Source organism: Rhinolophus sinicus, linkage group LG17 (assembly GCF_036562045.2).
Source record: "Rhinolophus sinicus isolate RSC01 linkage group LG17, ASM3656204v1, whole genome shotgun sequence".
Taxonomy (NCBI): domain Eukaryota; kingdom Metazoa; phylum Chordata; class Mammalia; order Chiroptera; family Rhinolophidae; genus Rhinolophus; species Rhinolophus sinicus.
In genome coordinates this window covers 8,255,100-8,273,579 of record NC_133766.1, presented here as the reverse complement: position 1 = coordinate 8,273,579, position 18,480 = coordinate 8,255,100, and the positions used below count along the sequence as shown (strand labels likewise).

At 46.6% G+C, this 18,480-nt stretch overlaps 1 protein-coding gene across 1 annotated transcript in view; it reads right to left on the bottom strand.

Annotated features, from left to right (window-relative positions):
- Positions 1-18,480, bottom strand: part of BRINP2 (BMP/retinoic acid inducible neural specific 2) — a 91,664-nt gene that overhangs the window by 42,391 nt on the left and 30,793 nt on the right. The window contains exon 2 of the mRNA XM_019728423.2: positions 6,495-6,841. Within this exon, the coding sequence (XP_019583982.2) occupies positions 6,495-6,763 (269 nt within the window). The 5' untranslated portion in view covers positions 6,764-6,841. The remainder of the gene's footprint in view (positions 1-6,494; positions 6,842-18,480) is intronic.

Sequence of the window (18,480 nt, the reverse complement as noted above, 5' to 3'; positions counted from 1 at the left end):
AAGCAGAACACATTCGCATCCAGCTCTTTGTGCATTGCAGGAGCTTTCTGTAGGTCTGTTGCTCTCGCGTGGCGTTTCCCATGTCAGAGATGGGAGTGGGACTTTGTACAAGGACGAAGACATGCAAGGCTCATCATCCAGATACTTCTGGAATGAGACTCCTTGGGTTGAAGTCTTTATGAGGCTGGGTGTGGGGACAGAGTCCCAGAGAGCAGTTTCCAGGCTCTCGGCTGGGTTATTAGATGGCCATCAGCTGTAATCAGCCACCTCCGCTGTGGCTGGGTGGCCATCAGCTGTTACCAGTTAGCCATTAGCCACTAATATAACTGTCGTGTCTACACTAGGGGGTTGGTTGGTTGCCAGAGAAGAGGGTGGCGGATTGCGGCTAGCAAATGTGGTTAGCAAGCGGATTGTGGCTCGCAGATCACGTTGATCCTACTTCCTGTGTCTCGCCTGGCCGCCAGCAAGACTGGGGTGCAGGAAGACGCCTCGATGAGGTACTGGCGGATGTTGCTTTTATGTCTCGCCCAGCCGCCAGCGAGAATATAGTGGTATGACTCCCCTATCTATGGCTCCTGGGTGTTCCTTTTTGGCCTCACCGTGTCCTGCGTTTCTGTGCGGAGAGCGGGAGCTGAGACCCCGCATGACACTGGGTCTGTAGTCTAGATTCGCTGTTATATCTCAGGGGTACTGTACAATTAGCCAGCACTGAACTCTTGATTAAGGCAAATTCTAACCAGCTTATTCTGCCCCCCTCCCACCTTCTCACCTCTGTGGACTGAGAAACGGTGCCTGTGACCAGAACTGCAGGCTAAGCATTGCCACATTGCGTCTCACTTTGCTCTAATGTGTTTTGCTAGTTTGTGCGCAATGCCTTTCCCTCCTTCCATCCCAAAGAACTCCCTCATTGTCAAAATATAAACCCAGGGAGAGGTTTGGAGAGCAACCAGTTTGCACAGTTTATTACACAGGTGACAGTTGTTTCTCCAGGAGCGCTCCCCTCCCTCCCCGCCTGTCCCAGCGGCCTGAGGACCATGGCTTCCCTTGTGGTCCTCTGCAGCTGTGTGATCACAACTTTACCCCATAACTATCATGAATGCCTGGGAAAGCACTGGGATTCACCCAGGCCAACTGAGGTTGCCTTTGGTTGCTGTCTGTTTACATGGATTGTGATCTCTTAATTGGCGATGGTTCCTCTCCCAGGGTTTGCTGTTTATCCAAATCAGTGTTTGTTAGTCCGTGAGAGGTGTTTGGGATGATAAATCAGCTCTGCAGTTCCTCCTGTGAATGCGTCCACAGCTTCTCTCTGCTTCCTTACCTCTCCATCTCCCGGCAGGCACCCACAGGCTGGTTCTAGGCCCTCCAGCCTTTACTGCTTTAAAATTCCTCTCCCATCTGCTGGATCTATTCTTATGAGTGCATGTGCCTTGGCACTAATAACTCCTAAATTTAACCTCGCTTGATTACGATTCTATTTCAATTGTAACATCTTCTGTAAATGTCCTCACGACCTCAAATGCATCATGGGAGATACTGCCTTCTGTCCTCTACCCTGGTCCTTCCTGCTTTCTTCTTCATCTGCCAAGCTTAGAGTGATCAAATATAATACTTCTCAAGCTTGAATGTCATCCTGTTCATCGGGGGCTCTTGTTTAAATGCAGGTCCTCATTCTGTAGGTCTGGTGAGGCCTGAGGGTCTGTAATTTTTACAAGCTCTGCAAAGACTGCTAATGTGCCCCCCACTCCCCGACCCTCCCTTTCTAAAATAGAGGCAGCTAGAAATGGGGGTGATAACAGGGTTCAATAATCTGGAATTATACCTAACCTTGCTGTCCCCCAAACCACAGTGGTATCCTCATTGTTCTGTATGATTTTGAACTTTCGCTTCATTTTAATTTATTCTTTCTGAGTTTTAAGTGTTTCATCATAGTGGCTTGGATTTTTTCCAATCCCATGATTATCTCTCTATTAAAGCCTTAATACAAAAAGAAATTAAAAAAAAAGAAAAAACAGACTGCTCATTACTTTGATTTGTAGCAAAGGAAGAATGGAACATTACCACTAGAGTGTTTCGAGAAACCATATTTACACTTGCATCAGCTCAATTTAGGTGCCTGATTAGGGTTGCGTGTTATGATAAAGATGCACTTACCAGTCAAAGGCAAGTGGCATGGTCTGGAGTAATGAGCAGGCAACTTCGAGTTAGGAGCCCTGACTGCTATTTCTGGCTGTGACTTGCTACCTGTCTGACCTTGAACAAGTCTGTCTCATTGCCTTGGGGACCCTGATAGCCCCCACCTGCCTCACAGAGCTGCTGTGAGAGGTTGATCACTTCAGTGTTTATTATAGTGGGGGCTATGGAATGAAGCAAGGGAGGAGGGTTGGGTGTCACAAATGGAATCGGAGACGGGATATCAGCGCTTATAGCTCTTACCACTAGCCTGTTAAGAGACAGTGTCTGAGACGTGGGCTGATTGCTCAGGTCTTGGTCTGACAGGCTGAGGACATGCTGAGAGGTTGGTTAATGGAATTGAAAAGCTTGCCAAAAAGTAGGTGAGCTAGCCAAGTCCTGCCTGTTATTTAGGAAGACTTAGCAAAAGTACATATTGTCTCTCTTTTCGTAATGGCGCCCTCCTGAGATTGTTCATTTCATCCCTGGGACCAGTCGCTGGCTTCTGTAGGACGTCCTAAGGAAGACCTGCTCAGTTGGCAATCCCTGACTTTAGGAGAAAGGTTTTTATCAGTGGTAACTCTAAAACACACTGGAAACCATCTAGCTCCCTCAGGTAAGCCCACAAGACCAGTGAGAGTGTGCCCAGAGAAGATTCATTCATCCTTCAGCTGAGTTCCTCTCCAAGCAGAGAGCTAGATTGAAGGGTAAAGGTTAATATGCTTTAAAATGGAAAGAAAGAATATTTTTTTTCTCCTTCTTACATAGGTTAGTGAATGCTAAGCCAGCAGCAGACATTATCACAAAGATAGAACCCATGGCTCTCATCTCATTACCATTCTTGCATTGGCTGAAATTTGTTGAGAACAATCTAATAATAATAGGTAGCTTTTATTACACACAGTTCTCAATGCTTTCCATCAACTAACTCATTTAATTTTCACATTAATTCATTAGATGTGCTCTATGATTGCCCTGATTTTACAAATAAGGTAATTGGGGAACAAAGAAGTTACATAATTTGCCCAACGTTATACAGCTAGTAAGCACCAGCTCCAGGCTTAGAACCCAGGTCCCCTGGCTCCAGAACCTTCACTCTGAAGCACCTATGCCTACACGAATACAAACTTGAGATAGAGAGAACAACACTCTCCAGGGGCCCAGAGTTAGAGAGGCCCAGCGCTATTCTAGAATGGCCAGTCATCTCCTCAAAGTGAGAGCACACACTGATATCCAAACAAGCATAGGTGGGATTTGGAGCTTAAGATTAGAACCTCACAGTGCAACAGTCATGACCTGTTCACACAGCTACGAGAAAAGGAGGGTCTCTCTCCTGTTGTGAGAGCTTCGTGTGATTCTGCACCAAATAGTCTAGCACCGTTGGAAAGTTTTATTCTTCCTCCATCACAGTTCATCTCCTTTCTTATGTGGAAAGCACACATGGGTACCATTTGATTTCTAGGTACCAAAACCTTTCTTAAAGAATCGGATGAAAGACCAATTCTGATTGAGACCCCACATTTCACCACAGAACATTTCTGATATCCTCTATAAGCTTTTTTTTTCTCTCCACCCTTCTGGATAAAATGCCCTTCTGGTCATTGGGCAGAAGCATCACCTTCAATGTATATTTTCCCAGTTTTCTGTGACCCACTGTAGTCAGTGTAAGTAAGGTCTAGAATTCGCCAGAGGGAGTTGCCACTAGAAACAAAAGGTGAAGGGATAAGACTGAATTGCCATGGGGTTAATATAGTGCCCTACAACAAGTATCCATGGATCCACCATTTTGCTGAATAACTAAAGGCAAAACTCCCAGAATGCTCCTGGAGCAACCGTGTGTGACCATTCTCTCGTTGCCCCACCAAAGAGTCACAAATCAAAATGCTGCATTCCTGTCAGAATGACTGGTTACTGTTTCCCCAAGTACAGGTTCATGTGCAATAACTGACCCCAGAGAAACAGAATGGCACAGTGTAAGAGCTTGTCACATTAAATGATCAGAAAACCATTACCGACTGATAGAACAGTTGATGGTGCAGAAGTGATTACAGACACTCCCCATGGGCCAGTTCAGAACTGCCGCCCAGGCGCCCAGGCTGCCAGGCTTGGAGCCGGGCTTGATGAGAAGAAAAATCTATTGAGGGGAGAAGGAAACTGATGGTTTATTCCCTCTAGTTCCTATAGCCCTTTGCAGTAGATAGTGGTGTTGGGATTCCCAGCCTGACATTTCAGTTCCAATATGCTTTTTAAAAATATAGTTTTGGTAATAATAGTGCTTCTGAAAGATTTGGGATAAACGGAAAAGTCTAAGGTAAATTAAATCTTGTTTTCCTGTATTAGAGGAATTTGCTGCTTAAACACATTCAAGGGTTCTCTCTCTCTCTCTCTCTCTCTCTCTCTCTCTCTCTCTCCTTCCCTCCTTCCCTCCCTCCCCTTCTCTCTCTCTTTACCCCCCACCCCACTCTGAGGGATGGAAATATAAATTCTTTGATAAAGAGAAGCATCAGTTGAATTTGCCTTATAGAAAATTTGCAGGGAGCATATGTCTAGTTTCTTAAATATTTCCTGAAAGTTGAGTTAACCTCTTCTGTTCATCTGCTTCCACCTAAGCAGGTGTTAACTCAGCCACTCCCAGCCTGAGTGGGCCGCAGCCTGCCTCAGTGGCACTGTGTAAATGTCCACTGTAGTCTTTGGGGGATGGCAGGGACCAGAGCCACAGAAGCAGAGAGTGTGAACTGCAGTTCCCCCCGAGACCAGATGGGATCAAAGCATGGCGGAAGAGAAATGGCCTGACAGGAGAGCTGGGCGGGCTACTCCTGAGGGCAGGGTTTTGTTTCTGTGTACCTCTGCACCCACAAGTACCAGCCCCCCAAATACCTGATCTTGTCCCTTGGTCTGCATCTGCCTGTGGGAATCATGTACCAGAAGAACGGCCTCTGTAAATGGCTGCTCTTACCGTTTGGGAATCTTCTAGTGCTCAACACCTTAAAACCTTATTTGTGAGACCCCAGACTAAACTCAACAGATGGCATGGTTATTTCAGAAGTTCAAAGGAAAAAAAAAACGCTCAGAAATGGAAAAATATTTCTACGTATATTTTAAGAACCCACACTCTGGGGTCTGATTACTTGGGAGTTAATCCCAGCTGCACCATTTACTTGCTGTGTGCCCTTCGGCAAGTTTCCTCACTTCTCTGGACCTCAATTTCCTCATCTATAAACAGGGAGAATGATTGTTCTTTCCACATAGGGTTGTTAGAAGGATTAAATGAGTTAATGTACATAAAGCATGCAGAGGGCTAGATCTAACAAGGCGGCCAAAAACTTTAGTATGTTCATATGATTAGAAATGCATCTGCCAAATGGTTAACGATGGCGACTTCTAGGTGCTAAAAGAATAGGTGACTTTCTGGTTGTGCTTTTCTTGGTGCTTTTTCATATTCTCTCATTTTTCACATTAGAAACTAATGTGTAATTGGAAAATCAACGTCTTTGATAAAAGAAAAAAAAATCAGCGAAACTCCCAGGGTTGTCTGAAGACTAGGACAAAGTGAGGAGGAAAAGGGAGTGATGCCAATGGGACAAGTGGGCAGAGGGGTAAAGGGGGAGATTGAATTCAGGGACAGACTCGTTTGAGCCATGAGGTGAGTGTTTTGAGGCCCCTTCTGCTTTGGACATGCTGGTCCCGTAGTGAGGAATATGGCCCTGCGTTGTCCCTCGTCCGATGGACCAGGAGGGTCTCGTGCTTGACGTTCTGCTATCTCTGATGCTCCTGAGACCGGCTCTAAGGGGCCAGGAAGATGCAGCCCATTTCCATGTGCAAGGCCAGCGGAGGTTGTGGTGACCACAGGGGTGAGGGCAGGAGAGTGGCTGACCCAGCAGGGCTGCCCGGACGTCTGAAGGAGGAGCTGGAACTCTCCTGCCTTCATTTGCATGTCTAGGTAATTATAACTCCTCAAAGTATTGAACCCATTAGTTAAAACCCGGCCCCAGCGTTTGACACTAACCTCCCGCCGCAGCACCGGCCACACGCTGACTCCATGCCTCCTGATTTGTCCTCAATTTATAAGCAGCACAGCCTATAAATAGAAACCCTTTTGCGAAGTTCCCCAGGAGGCATCAGCAGGTTTTCCAGCTTCGATGTGTTTCCTTCCTTCTTTTTTTAAACACCAACATGGTGGGTTTATTTTCCCTGCCCTCCGCTCCTGCAGCTCTCACCTCCCGTTCAGTCTGCCGCCTGCCAGCTGGCTTAGCAGCACAGCGGCGGGGCCTGCCCAGGCGGGGTTCTGGGGAAAGCCCCTGTCTCTGTCGGGAGTCCCCACTCACCTGTAGATCCTGTACCTGGTGGTGAAACCCTGGCGGTACCGCTCTACGAAGTCAGCGTACTCCTGCGCGCGGTGGAACGGGCCCCGGTCGGTGAGCAGCCAGTCCAGGGGCGGCTGGCCGGTCGCGGAGGCATGCTGCTCGGGGACCACAGCGACAGCCGTGGCCGAGACAGCCAGCACCCAACCGGGGAGGCCCAGTGCCAGCAGGGTTGCCCATGGGGCTGCTGCCGGCCGAAGCCCTCTAAACCGAGTGCCACACTGCCACCTCATGCTTCTCCCGGCCGGTTGGTTTCTTCATTCTCTCGCCACGCTCTCCCGCTCTGTGCCGCTCCTCCAGGGCTCCTGGAACTAGAAAAGCACACACGGACGTGTCAGTCAAACACACCTGATCTCATCCCATGGTCCTGCGAGCATCAAACATCACTGGGCTGGACCCATTCTAGAAAGCCTTTCTCTTAGCAATATCTTCATTTAGGCATTGAGCTAAGTGGGGATGTATATTTTATTTCAATTTATAACAATCTGGTAGGAAACACCACTGTCATCATTTTACAGATGAGAAGATGAGGTTTAGAGAGATTTAGAAGACAGTTGCTTTAGTTCAAGTAGCTTCCAAGCAAAGAACGCAGAATTGTGGACTCAGGTGGTCTGACTCTGTCTTTATCGTCTGTTGCTTCCATGTTTCCAACGTTGATTCAACATCATCCGCTTCTGCCTTCCTCTCAAAAATGTCCGTGATGTTTCAGTAATAGCCTCAGAGACTGCGTGTTGCCTCTAGAAGCCTGATGTAAGGGGAAGAGCAAGTTATGGCACAGAGAAGTAGTGACATTCCATCACTGCTATGAAGCTGGCTGAACTTGTGCAAATCACCTTCCTTCTCTGGGTTTAGTTTTCTCTTACCAAAATACAGAGGCTTTGAACAGCTGATCCCTTGTTTTATAGCAGGCCCTGCAGGGATGCAGTCAGAACAGGAAATCCAGTTGCCCTAACACCATCATCAGAGAGCAGAGACACTCATACAAAGATACCTGTCACCGCGTCGCTCTCCTCACCGTGGGACCTGAAAACTCCCCAAAGGCAGGGTTGCTTCCTTCTATTCTAGCTCCTGAGAGCACACAGCAGGCCTTCAGAGACCCTGCTTGAAGGAATGAATGAGTACATGCCCTGTCTTTTCTGAGTAGAAGGGAAGGTGCAAGGAAAGACGATCTTGGCCTTGAGAACCCGTGGCTTCCTCGTGACTTATCACAGGCCTTTGATTTCCAGTGCCTGCACTTGGTCTAAGGATAACTAGTGACCTTTATAAACCTCTGGGCAGATGCAGGGCAGGCTGGTTCACTACTGAGGGGCTTCTTGCAATTGCACTCATTTCTTCAGTCTTTAATTTCTAGGACATGCTATCACAGTCTCGCCCATCTTCCCTCACCAGCACCGCTTCAGTGTGCTAGAATGGCTTCCGACCCCTAGTACCTGTAATTGGAGGCTTTGAAGATATGCTTTGGCCTTCAAACCCCAGAGATAGGCTCTCTGGGGATGAAGCAAGGGGTGGTAACTCCCTGGCACTTCCAGAGTCCTGTAAGGGCAGGCAAACTGGGCCTCAGCTTTTGGTTCGCTCCCCCTTCTGAGGTCCCCCAGTGCACTCTGGGATGGCCCTAGCTTAACAAAACCATCAGATGTCCGTTGGACTAATGCAAACCCGGCAGTGTCTTCCCTGAGGCTGGGGCCAAGTATAAACCCTGGCTATTCCCAGCCTAAAGTCTGGCCTGAGTCTGAGAGGTCCCAAGCCTCAGCATTTGTACAGGACACTCTCAGAAGGGGAGCAATCCCTGCTCCTAAGGATGGAGGCACACAAGCGTGAGTGTCTGGACCTTCAGAGTCACTCTTCCACTCCAGCCAGCAGGTATTGACCACCTACTACGTGCTGGGTGATTCTTACAAGTTGCCCCAGTTAACTCTCACAGTTAGTCTGTTATCTAGGCATTATTATTATAGGTTTGCATTTCACTGGCGCTCAGAGGAGTTGAGCTGGGAAGCCACAGAGGTAGGAGATGACCCTAGATCTGGCTCCACATCCAGACCTTGCCAGGAAAGGCTGTGCTGCCTAAGAGCTAGCACAGGCAGCAAAACAGACCTTCACTCAGTGGGCTGGCAGAGAGGGGCTGAAAGAAGAAGAATGAGGCAACACCCGCCCTACTGGATCTTAAAAGATATAATATTCCAATAATTAAAATATGTGATACTGGAATGCAAATTGAATGGGCAGATCAATGATGTCGAACAGATAGCTCAAAAATAGAGCTTATTATACATAAGAACTTAATATATACTTTAAAAAGCATTACAGACTAATTGGGTAGGGGATGGGCTATTTTATACATCATGTTAGGAAATTAGTTCTAAATGGATTTAAAAACTTAGATATAAAAAATAATACTGTAGAAGGAAGGAAAATTCCCCAAGTGTTTTATAATAAGCACGCGTCAGTTTTAAATCAGTGGGAAAAGTGATATAACCGAAAAGGAGGAATCAGCCTTGGACATGGGGGCGGGAGGTAGGCGTTTTCTTGTTTATAGGATATAATCTGATGAGGATGCCCCAATGTCATCATTCACACATTCATCTATCGAGAAACATAAATTGAGTAAGTGCCAGACGCTATGCGAAGCATTGACGGTACAGAAGCGAGTGCTCGGGACATTATCTGAAACTCCACCGCGAGTGATTAATTCCTTTATAAAATATTGCTCTGTTTTTAAAGGCATGTTTACGGAGGGGAAGGAGGCATGTTTATTTTAGAGACGGGGGCTGTTTGGCACCGCAGGCCACGGCTGCAAACACAGATAGGAGAATGTGCAGGGACATGTTAGGAGGACACACTAAGAGGCAGGATTCTAAAATGGCCCCGAGTGTCCTGTGCTCTTCTGTGCGTGCCCCGTGTAATGCCCTCATCTTACGTGTGCACAGGACCTCGGGTTATGATAGTCCCATGAGCAGGTCACTAATCGGTTGACTTGGAGTTAATCCAATGGGAAAGTTTCCTGGGTGGGCCTGACCGAGTCAAGTGAACCTTTAAAAGTATGTAGTTGGTGTGTCAGCAGAGAGACGAGCTCCTGCTGGCCTGGAAGGAAGCAAACAGCTATTCTCTGCATGGTCGATGGGGGCCATGTGGCAAGGGGGTCTAGGTGGCCTCTAGGAGCGGAGAACAATTCCCAGTCAATAGCGATAAGGAAATGAGAATTTCAGTCATATGAGCACAAGAACATGAATTCTACCAACAACCACAGGAGCCTGGAAGAGAACCCTGAGCCCCAGATGAGAGGTGGTCCCTCGGCTGGTACCTTGATTTCAGTCTGGTGAGACCCTGAGCAGGGGACCCTGGAAACCCAGACCTGGACCTGCCCTACAGAAGCTGCAGGATAGTAAACTTGTTGTTTACTGTTTATGCCACTAAGTTTGTGGTAATTTGTGACACAGGTATAGAAAAGGAACACAGACCCCTAAAAGCCAAGGGCACCTGTCCCCCACTCTGTACAAAGCCTGGCCTGGTGAGGGTTCTTCATGCTCCCTGGGAAGCCTTGCTACTATCCTCGGTGTGAGAAAACCTTAAACGTGACCATTTCCACACACCCCACCTTGACTATGGAACTGTCTGGGTGAGAGGTCAAGTCTTTGCTTTTGTAATTCTAACACTCACAATCTGGTCCTCAAAAATCCATGATGCATCAAGTGCATGCATTTCATCAAGGGATCATGGTAAGCCAGTGACCCGTGTGGCCCTGGTCCAGCCACTGTACCTCTTGATGCCCTGTGCTGTAATACAGCTGTGGTGGCCGCCACCTCACCTACGAAACGAGTGTTTTCTAATGGCAGGTGAGAGCATGTGTGAAAAGCTGTATGCTCCTTGAGAGAAGCGAGCTACATTAAGCCAACGTATACTTCTTGTCATTCTTTGTTTGTAATTATGCTTTCTTGGAGCTCACATTGTGCTGGAACCTGCCTGGTTATAGGAGTATCGGCTTTAGAATCAAATGGTTTTGATGGCTGGGCTGAGTCTGCTGAGCACAGCAAGAACGCCCGGATTCAGTACTGGCTGCTCTTCTGAAACACTTGGCCTTGGGTCACATGGTTTCCACTTCATTGGCTTTCCTCTGGATCTCAAGGCATTTTGACTAAAAAAAAAAAAAAAAAATTCTCTTTTTAAGAAAGAGAAGTTTTAAACAGGTTTCAAAACTTTTTTTTTTTTTAAAGAAAGCCCTAGGATATGTTCCTTCATCTTTAAAAAATATACATAATACCTGCCTTGACAGTTGTGTAAAAATTCGGCTGCTTAAGGGGGACACAGCGTTTGGTTATTTCCTGTGTATGCTCCACAAATAACATCGCCAGAAATTTTATAACAGCGACCTGTCAAGCAAATTTTAACTGTCTGAAGTCTCATGACTTCTGGCGGTATCACTAATATTCAACAGCTTATATCTAGCAGCTTTCTCATGACACTCCCGGGTGTCGTTTTGTCCCAAAGCTGACTGTGTAAGTAAACCTCCATGTTACATGTGAGTAGATTAAAGTAATGGTGAAGCAGGCTCCTTGATGAAAAAGTCATAACTTAACTTGCAAAAGCCAAATCATTGCAATTACTGAAACATACTTAAGACAGAATTTTACACCCACCTGAATAATAGATTAGCTTTGGACCCAAGTAAAAGAAGCCCTGGGTTTTCCTGGGTGAGTACATTAGCTCAAATCTGTTCATGAAACCATGAATTCAACGGGTTACAGCTTTGTCAGGAGAGAACATCCAGTATAGATGAAATCACACAAGAAGGAGTCAGGGCAGTGTTCAAAATGGGAGTGCTTATAACAATCATCAAAATGGGAACGCTTATAAGAAATCTGTCTTCACCACCCTGAGCTTATCGCCCAGCTGAGGACTTTTGGGCACTCTTTTGTGTCCCCGTGTTGGTCTCAATCTCCATTTATGCTAGATATGTCAGTAGATAGAGCAGTTAGGATTTGGGGCATCAGCTGCTAAATCATGCTAAGTGAGATAGGCATCGAGTTTCCTCTTGAAAATGGTGGCAGAGCAGGGGTTACCTGTTGGAGAAGTTAAGGATATGGCGTAGCTATTGCTGGAGGCCAGAAGAGAAAGATAAATAGGTGTACAAGTATTATTATAATTACAAAATTCTTAATGTTGTCAACCATGATCATAAATCATTTAGTGTTTGTCTGGAAGTTCCTGCTTATAAACCATGGATAATAAACTCACCCTCAATCTTCATCTCCCAGATCTTATGTTCCCCTTTTAATGGATGGGAATACTGAGGCTAGGAATGGATACGTGAATGGCACTAGATCATGTATTTCAGTGGTCTACCCACTCTAGATCCTATAGTATTTACACCTTACTGCATGACATTATTTCCAGCTATAAAAACAGGCAGGCTTTGCCACTTACGAGTCAGTGCTTTGGGAGCAAGTCACTTCCCTCTGGGAGCCTCCCTTTGGTTATTTGTAAAATAAATGAAGAGGTAAGGTGAGCCCTGTGGTCCTGCCCAATGGCCAGATTTCATAACCCTGTGTGAATATCGTGTTTCCCCCAAAAGAAGACCGGGTCTTACACTAATTTTTGCTCCAGAAGACGCATTAGGGCTTCTGTTCAGGGGATGTCATCCTGAAAAATCATGCCAGGGCTTAGGTTAGGTCTTATTTTCCAGTTAGGTCTTATTTTGGGGGAAACACAATACAAGGGGCACAAATGTAACAGGAGAGGCACTGAGATTTCAGTCTTTTGGTGGGAGGAAACGCTGCATTTCAGAAAGGGAGTGAAGCATGAGAGAAGTGAAGTATAAAGCAGAAATTCCTGCCTGTTGGAGCAGTGACATTTAATAAAGTGATTAGGCAGTGACATTAAATAAGTTTTCAAGCCATTTGAGTGGTTAATTGGCCAACTCTATTGAGGAGATGTTTTCCTGAATAAATCTGAGGGCGTCAGTGGTAAAAACTCACAGAAAGTGTTATTTGTTCTAGTCATCATAACAGATGGATGCAACCCCCCTGTTTTGACTAGAAAGGGAGGGTGGACAGGAGAAATGACAGGACATTCTGGGGTGGAGATTCCTACAGGGCGAGGGTGGATGTGGGTGCTACCAGATCAAGGAGTGGCATTCTGCCATCTTATTGGGGTGACCTGCAGCCTCAACAGAAACCAACCCGACAGTGAGCCCCAGGTTGAACTTGAGAGAGAGTCAACAGGGCCCATGATTCCCCCCTGTGATGCCACCAATATGACACCCTCACTGCCACTGTCCCCTCCAAGCTCTGTGTTATGCCCTTCAGTTCCACCCCCAGAGCTGGCATGGAACTGGCAAGCTAGTGGGTGCATTTCCCCACTGCTCATCAGGAAATGACTTAAAATCGGTGAGGTACCTGGATCTCCTCCTTGCATTACATTAGCAATGTGAGTGATCATTTGTGCAAAGGTGAGAGCTCACCGTAATTACTATTTGCTAAATGTCCTTCCATTCATCTGAGACCTTTCAGAGGAGAGGCTGGGAGAGGTGAAGGGACAGGCTGGAGGCCACTCCACAAGGAACCAAAAATGAAACTCAAGTATTCTGACTCAGAGACCCACCACTCAGTTCTCCTCAACCTCACCTGACTTACCTCTGTCCGTAAGTCAATGAGGTATTAAGGGATTTCTATGCACTTAAGGGCTATCCTCCTTGATGGCAGAAAACCTGATGAACAAGACAAACCCAGCATTTGCTCTCATGGGGCATGAACAAAACATAGGACTTGAGGATCTTGTAATGAGCTTAACAGAATGGTATATACGTGCATTCTCTCTGTCTCTGTCTCTGTCTCTCTCTCTCTCTCTCTCTCTCTCTCTCTCTCTCTCTCTCTCTCTCACACACACACACACACACACACACACACACACACACAGCTAGTGACAACAGACCTTGAAGGTTCCATCCCCTCAGGGCCCCGTATTTATAGGTTCCTACTGTGTGATAACCAGCCCTTCACTCACGAAGGACAGACTCATCTGTTAGATGCAGAGGCTTCATACTTGCCAGCCCGGCATCCTTGGCACTTTTCTTGGTGAGGCAAACGAACTGCCAGGCTTGCCCAGAGCCTTGCAAGGTAAAGTTCAGGTCACAGTGTGCAGACCAGGGAGGCGCCTGTGCCCCAGAGCTTCTCTCGGGATCACAGGAGTCGCCAGCAAAGAGGAAGAAGGCACTGCCAATCAAATAGAACCTCTAATGTGGAAAGTTGCACATTTCAAAGTCTTCAAAACCTGATCTCCATGCAGATGAACTGTTTTCCAAACCATGTCCGTTATACTCCTTCCTTAAGGAACCCCAGCGGCTCCTCGTGGCCCTGATAACAGATCTGCCTTCCTCAGAGGCGCTGAGCCCCCCACCAGCTGCTCCACAGGGCAGGGGGCATGAGCATGGACCATGGAGCCCGAATGCCTGGCGTCTCACGTTGGCGCCACCTCTCTTGCCTCAGATTCCTGATCTGCTAAAAAAAAGAAGGGCTAATCATAGAGCTGTGAGGATTAAATGACTTAATATTTGTAAGAGGCACCTGGCCCACGGTGAGTGCTTGTGTGTGTCGGCTATTATTTCTTCCAATGCTTCAACATATGTTATTAGAGCCCAACTGAATCCCAAAGGAAGCCCTTGGCAGCACCTCATCCAGTATGGGCTTGGTTTTGTTGTCATTGTTGTTTCCAGGTGAGCAAACTTAAGCCTGGGAAGGTAAAGTCTCTGCTAAAAAACGTGTCCTCATTAGCCTGTGGGCGTCCCTTGAAGTCACTCGGAGTGACCTCACTGGTCCTCCTCCCGTGGTCCTCCACAGTTAATGACTGCAGGGGCGGGCAGGCTAGGGGCCTTGTGCTTTTATCCTGTGACCTCTGACACTTGACCCCAGACTGCCTGGCTATGGGCCTCACCTTGGTACGCACTGCTGCCTCCCTTTCCTCTCTGTGAGTCTATATATGTCTGTCATGTTTTTTAGACTCATTTTCTCCAAGAAACCTTTCAAAGCGAGGCTCTGATTACTTTGCCTTGCTATAGCCTGTGGTCTGTGATTAATTTCCACTTGATCATGCTATGGAACTGGCAGGAAGGGCTGACATCCCTGAGGTTACCTGGCCCAGTGGACTCAGCCGCCTGGAGTGTGTTTGTGGAGGGGAGGTGTATGGAGACAGGAAGAGCAGTAACTGATATCTTGGGTTTGGACATATTTTTATATTTTGGAATATTTTGAAAACCCCTTAAGGAGATTTTGCTACAACTCTCCAATGCAAGCCAGTGATGGAATCCCCTTCACGCTGTACAATCGATGAGAAAACAAAGGGCCACAGAAGTGCAGTGAGTTATTCAAGGTCACACACTGATTTGGGGCAAAACCAGGACTTGAACCTGGGTCTGTCAATGCTTCGTCCAGAGCGCCTTCTGCCTCGACTTATTTCACGTGTGTCAGTGGTAAATTGAAATTTCCAGAAGTCAGACCCCATGAGTTCCAGAGCTGCCATCCTCATCATCGCCAGTTATGTTTAGATATCAGTTACTATCTGCCAGGCACTGATCTAAAAACTTTCCATTCACTGACGCATTTAATTCTCGCAAAACCCCGTGAAATTGATGTTGTTATTCCCAGTTCACAGAGGTGAAAACTCAAGAACAGAGAAACCAATAATGTTCTCCCAAGAAAGTCCTTAGTGCCGTCTGACTGACCTGTAAACCTAAGACCCACAGGCTTTACTCTGAGAAGGGAGCTGTCGTCACAGGAGGTTATCCTCGATTCTTCGAGGTCACTCTCATTTAAAAAAATTACTACGGATTGATGAAAAGTCTAGAATCGTAGAATACAAACAGGACTCCCCTACAATCATTTCCCTGGCTTGGATAAGGACATGTAAGCCTCTGCTTCGGAGGAAGCTGTGTGGCTCCTGTTTCGATGGCCTGGCAGCACAGCCTGATGGGAAGGCTGTTATGTTTCACTGTAGTATCTTAACATGATAAAGTCACGAATGTCCCCTCAACCTGGGCCCTGATGGACAACCTGCAATTGCTGGTTCCCTGTGTGCCCCTGAGTTACAGTGCCCTTCCCTCAGACCCCTATACCCAGCAGAGCCTGTGCCAATTCCCCATCCCCCCCTTTCTGCCCAGTCTCAGAGTATCCCTCTAAGGTATAAGCAGCTTGCACCCTTGCCGGCTCCTGCTCTCAGCTCCCCCACTTCCTGTTGTAGGGAGACAGACCTCTCAGATTGACTTGCCCCTTTACCTGATTCTGAATCATACCACCACCTCTATCTTTATATATTCTGGCCAACAGGTTGGTCCTCCTGTTACCAAGACAGCCTGAATCATGCCAGTTGGCCCCTGCCTCTGGTGCGCACTGCCGCTCTCCCTGGGTCCAGCTCCTGAAGCTGCCTCAGCGATCCACTCATGCCCCTGGAAGGCAGCTGGTTCTATCCTCCAGAGAGGAAACCTTCTCTGTCCTTGCCTCCTGCCCAGCAGCCTGGCTTCCATTGCTGAGGCCCCAGCTCAGTCCGCAGCAGAGCGAGCCTCTGTAGACACAGAGGACAGTTTAAGTGTTTCTCTCCGGCCTGTGAAACCAAAATAAACCTAAACCAATCCCATAGAAATTGCTCACCACTGTGCAGGCTGCAGAACCGAGGTGGGGGCTCTCCATTCTGACTCGTAGTCGGCAACGTTATTCTTCCTCTTGGCTTTCTGCCAGGCCTGTCACCGAATCGGAACTTTTAGCCCAAGCTCTGCCTGATTTGGGCCTTGGCATGGGCCAGAATGTGCAATGATAAGGCACTGAGCTGTGCCAAACAGCACGGAGCTCTTGAGATGTTACAGATGCAGCTGTGACCAGCAAATGCATTGTTTCCGGGATTGTGTTTGTAAATATATGAGTTGCCCGACAGCTTGCGGAATTAAATATAGATGCTACATCACAAACTCTAGCTAAAATAAGCTATATGCTGCTCAATGAATGTCAACAAGTACACTGAGAAAGAATCATAGCCCCTTTTTGTAGCACAGGCCAAAGAACCCATCCCTAAGTGGTTTTCTTTGTTTGTGTTTTAGGCTGTTGGGTTTTGTTTGTTTGTTTGTTTTGATGATAGTGACTTTTCCCCCCATAGACTTCCTCCCACCCCCATAGGCTTTTGACTGATACTGGTGGGCAGCTGGGGGGAGGGGGAAGAGATGAGATGGGTGTAATCCGTGAGGTTGCCGCCTTGGGTGTGGTGTGTATAGTATGCTGATGAGCCGGCTTGGAGATTAGCAGGAAGATGAAGAAATCCCAGCCAGCTTTCTGGGACTGCTGGCCTGGGGGCACCATTTCTAAAAGTGTGGTCCGAGGCCCACTGGTGGTGGTTTGGAAAGACCTTCTGATGGAGAGCAAGCGTATCCCTCACTGCGTGTCCTCTCATCAGTTCTTGAACCCAATGATTGCCCTTCCCTTGCATTGATTTCTACAGGTTGCTTGTATGTATGTTAGCTGCCTCTTCCATTACTAATGGCAGGTTACCTGACGTGGGTATTCCTACACTACGGTCAGCACCCTGGAAGCGTTTACAGAGCGCGCTGATTCAGTCTTCACCTGAGAAGGCGTGTTGCCACGTCGTTCTAGGTGTCAGTGCAGAGCCCCCACTGCTCTGCCCCAGTCACCAAAACCCATGCAAAATGAAGGGTGCTGTGACCTCACGGCCACCTCAGTGTTTTCAAGACATTAAGGTTTTTCTGTGTTGACCATTTGGAATGTATGCAGTCGCTATGTTGTTGCCAGTTTTATCGATCTCTTTGTTTGCTTGCTGGGTTCCTCTCCAATTCTTTAACACCAAGGGTTTTCTCCACTAAAAAGTGGAGCTGTTGACGTAGCCTGCAGTGATTTGGGTACTGGCTGGAGATTCTTGTGCAAAACGGTGTAAGAGCCTCCAATGGAAGGACTAAGGTCGTTCTTTAAAAATATCACTTGGGACTTCATTCTGGCTCACACTGCAAATCAAACCCTTTGGAAGATGTGGTAGTAAGTTTCCCACCTCCTTCCTTTTAGGAAATTTAATAAACGTCTGCTCATTCATCCAACTAATGTTTACTGGGCAGAGAACAGTCCATTTAGCTAAAATGTAAAATGCATGAAGGAAACGGTGGGAGAAAAGTCCAGAAGGTAATGCTTGGGTTTCTTTGAAAGAAAACGTTAGTGCAGATTCTTACTATAATTCTCTTCTGACAAGCCTTATTAGCTAGAGTCACATTAGGAAGACGGAGCTGACCAACACTTGGGTACATCCGTAACTCAGTGATAACCGAGGCTCGAATCAGCGATTTCCAAGTCACAACGAAGATTACACTATTTGCAGCCTAATTTTATATGGTATCACTGATCTTCCATCCAAATCTTTGGGAAAATAGTATAAAGTAACTCTATTAAGAATTTTAAAGATTAAATCAAATATTCCATTCTTCAAACAAGGAAACATAGAATATAGTTAAGATAGCCAATTTTTCATCAGAAATACTTAATGCTGTATTTACATTTGAGATCATTTACAGTTGAAAAAACAAATTCACATACCCGAGGTATTCCAAGCATACTTCATTTTTCTCTAATAACTGAATTGAGTATAAGTTTTAAAATTTAAAAACTTAGTTTCTTAGTTGCATGAGCCACACATTAAGTGCTCTATAGCCACATGTTTCTAGTGGCTTCCACATTGGCCATCACAGGGCTGGGTGGACCCATGATTTCTTGGCTCCTATGTGTTCCTGTGCACACACATTGCTTATCCCATTTCCAAACATGAAGACATGCTATAACTTTAAGATAAGCAATACACTCTTTTTTAAAACTTATTTTTTTCAATTACAGTTAACATACAATATTATATTAGTTTCAGGTGTACAACATAGTGATTAGACATTTATATAACTTATTAAGTGATCACCTGATAAGTCTAG